At 51.6% G+C, this 8,263-nt stretch overlaps 1 protein-coding gene across 1 annotated transcript; it reads left to right on the top strand.

Moving 5' to 3' along the window:
- The first annotated feature begins 5,705 nt into the window (after positions 1-5,705).
- On the top strand, positions 5,706-7,106 carry Actrt2 (actin-related protein T2). The gene has a single exon (NM_001013937.1). It carries the CDS (start codon positions 5,861-5,863, stop codon positions 6,992-6,994), a length of 1,134 nt encoding a protein of 377 aa, NP_001013959.1. The 5' UTR covers positions 5,706-5,860; the 3' UTR covers positions 6,995-7,106.
- The last annotated feature ends 1,157 nt before the right edge of the window (positions 7,107-8,263 follow it).

The raw sequence follows: 8,263 nt of genomic DNA, 5'->3' as shown, positions 1-8,263 counted from the left end.
CCACCTCACCCTCGTCCTCAAGGTAAGAACAATTCCACTTGGTAAAGCTTCTCAGTACAATTCAAAATAGCAGCAGACAGAGTCCATGGGAGCCGAACTCCCCTCCCCCTCCCCATTGAGCCTTAAGGTTGAGACCTGAGCTCCAGTCTCAATTAACAAGACCTCATTACTCTTGAAGCTCCTGAACCAGGGTACCCACTTGGAGTGTCTGAAAACACGATGTAACTGGTGCTTGCCACTTTAGGGTGATTATTCTAGGAGCAGGACACTCTCACAAGGAGGAGTAGTCCTGGGGAGTTGCATTCCCAGCAGCTCTGGAAACGGGTAGCCGTAGCTCTCAAGCACACTACAGCCTGGCTTCATTTTAATAGCATCTGGAACACCCTATACCATCAGTGTAGGGTTCCAGCCACACACGTCCATGGGAAAGGTCCTCCCTAAACCGAACCCATGCCTGACAGTGTTCACCCCTGTCGAGAGAGTTAGAGCCCCCACTGCTGGCTAGAATACTTCTTTGAAAGTTCTGATAAATGATACACAATCCTCTCCAAAACCAAAAAGGTGAGGATAACTGGAGACCAAGCATGGTGAGGGGGTTCATGTAATTCAGAGGGGTTGGAATGTAGTTAGTTGGCTGTGATGTACATCCCTCGAGGCTGTTGTAAGTATTCCAGAGCCCAGGCTGTTCCTATAGGAGGTTGAGTATCTCCAGGTTCTGTCTTACCTGACCATGTGACAGGGACCCTAGAATTCCCGATTGCCCCCAACAGAAATGCTGTTGGTGCACAGGGGTGAGTAGAGCAGCAGGCTCTATGGAACACCACAGGGCAACCCAATAGAGGGATGGGTAGCCTAAAGGACTCCAGAGAAGTGAAGCCAAAAGGATGGATGTTACAGGGGCCAAGCTTTATACATAGGATCGGGTTCCTTATATGATGAGTAGGTAGATGATGAATGAATGGACGGGAGAGATGGATGAATGGACTGGAGAGATGGATGGATGGATAGATGGATGGATGGATGGATGGATGGATGGATGGATGGATGAGCAGACAAACTGGCTCATGTGTAAGTTGTGGTATGAAAGGGAAAGTGGATGGATGGATGGATGGATGGATGGATGAGTGGGTGGGAGAGATGGATGGATGGATGAGCACATGACAGGTGGACAGATAGGTAAGTGAGGGGGTAGGTGGATATAGATGGATGGATGGGTGGAAGGGTTGGTGGGTAGACAGGAAGATGGGCAGATACATAAATTGGTAAGTCCATGGATGATGTCAGTACACCTCTGAGACTCAGAAGGGCTTAGCTGCCAGGGAACATGCCCTGGGTTTCAGCCCATCTGTGAGTACCTGAAACAGGAACCGGGAAAGTAACCTTCCCACTGTGGAGCTGTGTACGGCCCCAGACTGACCCCCTCAGATAGCACCGATCTTACAGTGACAGTGTGCATCCTGTCACTTGAAAGGCCACCCTGCTCCTCCAGGCTTCTGACACGTGGAGCAGTCGCCACAAGAGGATCTGGCCACCAGATGTTAGGTCGGCACTAATGAGCCCAGTCTGCTGGTCACTAATTGGCTGAGGCTCTGGGCACTGGTGATAGAATGAACCTCGTATGATGATAACTCAGACACTGAGGCCTCTCTCTAGGTTTGGGGACCCAGGCACTTCAAGACAGGCTTGTGAGAAAGCAGGGGTGCTTGGAAGGTCCAGGGCTATCCACTCCTACATAAGAAAGTCCAGTATCTTTCTCAGGTATCCCAGGGCCTGGCCTCTTCCCCCACTTCCACCATGACCTTAAAACAGGATGAGGTCATACAGGAGCAGGAGGAGACGGCCATTGCTACACACAGTGTAGCAGAAACAAGGGCATGTTCGCCGGGGTGGAGAAGAAGAAACAGTGGCTCTCCAGAGTGAGCACTGGGGAGGGGAATAGGGTTACAGCCAGTTTGTCTATAAACTTGTTCAAGCGATTTACGAGGCTGGGCTGGCTTAGGGTAGGGGCAGCAGACTCAGGCAGCCTCTAATTGGATCTGGGAGAGGAGAGATCCCTGTGTTAATGGCAAACACACCCTCGTTGTGGCTGCCCCTGAAAGTGCGCTGCTGGCCAGCTACCAGACGTTTCTGTCTCCCCGATAACACACCCTTGTACCCACAGGGAGACTGAAGGGTCTCAGCCATGCTAAGGTGCATGCGGTCCTTCCGAGACACAGGGATGCAGGCTCAGACCGAGGGTCAGAGAGTTCCCAAGACAGAGCGCCATGACCTGCATCGAGGATTCTAAAGTGGGCAGAACAGGTTCCTAGCACCTGAGAAGTGGAATTTCTGCCCCGGGGCAGCTCCAAACCAGCCCAGCGTCACACTCAAGAGCTATGGCTCATAAACCCAAGCGTGTTTTATTTTCAGTAGCCATGTGGTGTTGCTCCAGGGATGTCCTTGGCCCCTCCATGCAGGGTCTTCAGAATTTGATTCTTTGTCTCTCACTCAGTGAGACACTGGTGTCAGGACACAGTGTTTACTATTCCTGTGCTGTGCTCTGGGCTCGGCCTTGCACTCTTTGGGCTCCAACATAAACTGGGAAAGATCAGCAACTGGTCTCATCCCAGCATCTAGGAATCCATTTTGCTGCCTGACCAAGGTATACTCCTGGCCAAGAGGCCACTCACTGTCCCACAGGGACAGATGATATTCCTGGGACCCCTCAGCTGGGTTTGTGGAACCTCAACAGCCACGGCTGTCCTGGGACAGAGAGGAGGTGGCATCATACCAAGGGCGGTGCCTCTCCTGGACTCAGCATCCAGCATTAAGACACTCAAATGGGTCTGGGAATACTTGACTCTCTCAAGGCCTCTGCCTGGCCATTTTTGTCCTCAACTGCTCACTCCAAGCTACAGATCTGCTTTTGTTAAAGGGGATTTGGGGTTGGGGTAAAGAAAGACCTAGAGCTTGGTTTGTTCAGCCTTCTCAATGCCACAACCCTTTAATATAGTTCCTCATGTTGTGGTGACCCCCCCAACTATAAAATTATTTCACTGCTACTTAATAACCAATTTTGTGACTGTTAATCATAGTGTAACCATCTGACAAGGTGGTAACCCTGAGGAACAAGACCCTGGAGGCACCCTGAGGTGGTCCTCTGTCCTGCATGTGTGCGCATGAGCACACACACACACACATACGCACACACACACACACTACATACCACACACTCTACACACAGTACACACTGTGTAACACACAAGCACGCACAGACACACACACCACACATACACCGTACGCACACATGCACACATAGATACTACACACTGGGCAATGGTACAACACACACACACCACACACACACACACACACACACACACACACACACACACACACAGAGACACGGTGAAACAGAGGGTTAGAGAACTAAGATCCATGATCCTAACTTTGAGCCTTTAGAGGAAGGCTGGGCTGTTTCTCTGTATTCTGCTGGCCCCTAGGACATTGCTATCACATGCTGTTATCTCAGCAGGGGGCCAAGGAGCTGGTGCACCCCGTGACACCTGCATGAAAGGAAGTAGTCCTCCCAGGAATCCCAAAACCTCAGACTGTGACCACTGAGATTTTGCCCCAGATCTCTCTGTCCCAAGCACTGTCTCATCCTCTCCCAATGTCTAGAGAGCTTTATCCCTCGTCTGGTCTAGCTGGAAAGTCGTGGCAGCCCCCAGGAGATCAACACTTACGTGGGGCTTTGGTGAAGCAAGCAGGATGTAACTCCAAGTCACAGCATTCTGCCACCCACCCCAAAGCAGCCAGATAGGAATCTAGTCCTCAAAACATGGGGTTTTAAGTCTTAGGGATCCAGCAACAAAAGCAAGTGGGCAGATTATAGGGAGTTGGGTGTAGGCAGAAGGCACGGTAGGTTCAATAGTCACGGCCGCTGGGGTCTCCATAAGGTCTAGGCTGCCTTGTTAGGCACGGGACAGAACAGGATATACTATTGCCGAGTAGTTTCATCTCCCTGGTTCAATGCAGCACCCACAAGCATGCAGGACGGCTTCACCAACTTGTTCTCAACCCCTGGTAGAGCCCATCGTCTGGGAGCCTCCTGCTGAGGTCTGCTCAGCATTGCCCAGCATGCTGATGCCTCTGTTCATGCCTGACCTGGTCCCTGGCCTACAGTGGGTAATTATGAGGGCCTACATGTGCCTGGCCCATCTCATGGTCTTGGTGGGCATAGCGGCTGAGAGGGTTATAAGCAACAATAGAGCTGATGTTAGACGTGGTTTACAGAAGAATAAAGATCTCCCTCTGCTCCAGCTGAGCCTCAGTCTCTGATGGTTTCCTCTGGTGTGTGTGTGCGGGGGTCCTTGACCACCACACTTTCACCAAGACCCCCTGTAAGGTTCAGTGGGGCTCAGAAAGGCCACATCTTTAGTATGACGTCTACACTGCCAATTCATGACTTGTCTGCTACATGTGACACACGTCTACTACACGTCTTCATGAGTCCTCAGCCCACTTCTACATTGTGTCTTCATCACCTCTATACCGTGTGTCTGAATGATATAGCCTTGTGATAGGTTTTCTTAGTAATGCCTACTGATGATCAGCGGGGACATTAGGGCATAGAAGCAACCCTGGGCAATAAGATCCCAGGCTCTAGAAAGGGTGTAATACCAGGAAGACTTTTCTGCAAGGAAGAAGAATCTGGCTTACCTGTGTCTGCACATGATGGGGGATGGGGTGGGGACAGCTTATGAACCCATCTTTCCAAGACTCCCTCCATCGTTAGGGAAGAGGGATGCTGTGCCCAGGCTTAACCCCCAAGATGAGTGCCAGGTAGGGCCTTGGAGCTAGCATGTGCCTGTGTGTGTCTCTGAGGCCATAGTAGGTGGCTTTTCCCAGACACCTTCCCAGTCTTCTCTGTAACCTCAGCCCTTGTTTAGCAGTTTCTGAACATCCTATGCCTTGACTGTCCTGTGGGCCTAGACACACAGGTGTCCCAGATGCCAGAGGGGTCACTTCTGCATGAGCGATATTAAAATGAAGCAGAAATAGCTCTTGAGCACCTTATGGTGGGGAGGAGAGGAGAGGAAAGAGGGAGAGACGGAGGGAGGGGGGAGGGAGAGAGGGAGAGGGAGAGGGAGAGGGAGAGGGAGAGGGAGAGGGAGAGGGAGAGAGAGAGAGAGAGAGAGAGAGAGAGAGAGAGAGAGACCGAAACCGAAACCGAAACCGAAACCGAGACCCTGACCTGAACTGGAAGGGGCACAGAGAACCAGAGCCAATGAATAGAGTGAGGAGATATGCCTGAGGGCTTCCAGAACTAGTGTATATTCAAAAAGAAATGTTCTGAGGGTCTGCTAGGTACCGCCCCTTGAACCTGGGAAGTAAAATGTCTTCCTTTACAAAGCAGGGCCCTCAGGCTGCCCCATTCTGAAATGAGGTCTCTGAGGTGAGGCCCCTAGGCTCATCAACGGCACCCAGGACCTATTCTACTTGCTACCTCACCCTTGAGGGGCCAGGTTGTGCAGAGCCCCACTGCAGGACTCTGACACCCACCCACTCAGGACCATTGTTACTTCATTGGATTGTTACATATTGGGCAACTACCCTTGAGAAGGATTGTTACTTCACTGCATTGTTACATATTGGTGAACCCTCCTTCAAAAGGCCTCTCAGGTCTGAGCAGGAAAGCAGACCACCTAGGAGGATGGAGGGTTCCCGGGCACTGGGGTCGGTCTGCTAGCTGTGCCTGGGAGGCCTCCAGGAACCCTGGAATCCCGTGAACTTCCAGGGCAACCTATTGTGACACGAGCTGACCCGAGAAAGCTCATCTGGCTGTATTTTGTGTCACCCAGAAGAGATTGCTGCAAACATGTTTAACCCGCTGGTACTGGATTCTCCTTCCGTGATTTTCGACAACGGGTCTGGACTCTGCAAGGCAGGGCTGTCTGGGGAGATTGGCCCCCGTCACGTCACCAGCTCTGTTGTGGGGTACCCGAAGTTTAAGGCATCCCCCACGGGAGCCTGTCAGAAGAAGTACTTTGTCGGAGAGGAAGCCCTGTTCAAACAGGAGACTTTGCGCCTGCAGTCCCCCATTGAGCGGGGTCTGATCACGAGCTGGGATGACATAGAGAAGCTCTGGAGACACCTCTTTGAGTGGGAACTGGGTGTGAAGCCCAGCGAACGACCTGTGCTCATGACGGAACCCTCCCTGAACCCCAGGGAGAATCGTGAGAAGACGGCAGAGGTGATGTTTGAGACCTTCGAGGTTCCTGCCTTCTACCTATCAGATCAGGCAGTGCTGGCACTCTATTCCTCTGCCTGTGTTACGGGCCTGGTGGTAGACAGTGGGGATGGGGTCACCTGCACTGTCCCCATCTTTGAAGGCTACTCCCTGCCTCATGCAGTCAGCAAGCTTTTCGTGGCTGGCAAAGACATCACAGAGCTCCTCACCCGGCTGCTCCTGGCCAGTGGGAGAGCCTTTCCATGCCCACTGGACAAGGCCCTGGTGGATGATATCAAGGAGAAGCTGTGCTATGTGGCCCTGGAGCCTGAAGAGGAACTCTCTCGGCGGGCAGAAGACGTCTTGAGGGAGTACAAACTGCCTGATGGGAATGTCATTTACATCGGAGACCAGCTGTACCAGGCTCCTGAGGTCCTGTTCTCACCAGACCAGCTGGGCACCCATGGCCCAGGTCTGGCACAGATGGCGTCCAACAGCATAGCCAAGTGTGATGCTGACATACAGAAGACACTCTTTGGGGAGATTGTCTTGTCGGGGGGGAGCACTCTGTTTCAGGGGCTGGATGACAGGCTCCTAAAAGAACTGGAACAGCTGGCTTCCAAGGGGGTCCCCATCAAAATCACGGCGCCGCCTGACCGATGGTTCTCCACGTGGATCGGGGCCTCCATTGTCACGTCTCTGAGCAGCTTTAAGCAGATGTGGATCACTGCTGCAGACTTCAAAGAGTTTGGCGTGTCTGTGGTCCAGAGACGGTGTTTCTGAAGGGCTACATGATTCTTGTAGCCTCAGTGTCCCTTGCAAGGGACACCCATGGGAAGAGAGCCTCTCCCACGGCATTTAGCACCACATTTAATTAAAGATGAATAGTGATGCATTTGACTGTGATGGCTCAGTTCCTTCTTTGAAACAGCAGAGTTGTTTGTGAGTGTGAGTGCATGACTATGTGTGCATCTGTGTGTGTGTGTGTGTGTGTTTGCGTGTGTGAACATGTATACATGCTATGTCTGTGTGTACGTGCATCTCTGTGTGTGCACGCACATCTGAGTGTGTGTCCCTGTGACCTTCCTGAGGAGAATCCATACTTTGCTTTCTGAGATAAGAGTCTCTCACTAGGATGTGGTGTTGCCCCTTAGGCTAGGCTTGGTGGCCAGGGATCGATCCTTCAGTTTCCACCTCACCAGCATGGTGTGGCAAGTACTTTACTGACTAAGCCATTTCTCTAGGGCCCTGGCAGAATTCCTGTGGTTTTATCCACACCCCTTGCCCCTACCCTTTCTTCTGAGAGATCCCTGGGCCACAGGCCAAAGGCTCTACTCAGGACTTCTGGGAAATATGCATCTAAAGGGCCTCAGATATGACTGAGAACTGGTCAGCCGTGAGCAGGAAGCTGAAGAGCACGTCTAAATGCTGCTTTCCCCAAGGGCTTAAGGAGTCCCGACCTGTTGTAAAATTATAAAAAATACAAAAAGTATGGTTGTCGTTTATCCCACTAGGTCTGGCACTGTGGTGGTGCCCCAAGATATCTGCTAGATATCTTGGTGGAAACATAGCCCAACTCTGTGGCGGCCCAGACTAGCTGCCCCACACTCCATTACATGTAAATGAACACACAACATAAAAACCTTTGACCCAGTTGATAAGATATAATTGCCCACCTAAACATACAAAGCCCAGTACCATCCATCCCTTAAAAACATTCATAACAACCTGTAAAGATACAGCGTGGAATCTTGACATTATCCGCCGTATTGTCCTGCCACGGCTTCTCTCCCTATCCCTCCTGTCTCTCTTTCCATTCCAGTCTCCTCCTCTTCCTTCAAACTTTTCTCCCACCCATCCTTCCTTCTCCTCCAATGACAGGCCTCCTTCTATCCTGTACCTGCCCCTCACCTGTACTTTACAAATTCAATGGGGAGAAGGCTCTGATGAAGTCACCTGAGTCCTGAGTGCTGGACTAGGCAGCTGTCCTTGGGGCAGTGGAATTAGCATCAAAATACAGATAACTCCAGGGCAAACCACATCCCCACCCCT

Source organism: Rattus norvegicus, chromosome 5 (assembly GCF_021556685.1).
Source record: "Rattus norvegicus strain SHRSP/BbbUtx chromosome 5, alternate assembly SHRSP_T2T, whole genome shotgun sequence".
Classification (NCBI taxonomy): domain Eukaryota; kingdom Metazoa; phylum Chordata; class Mammalia; order Rodentia; family Muridae; genus Rattus; species Rattus norvegicus.
Note: the sequence above shows the minus strand (reverse complement) of the source record. Positions and strands in the feature narration are given on the sequence as shown.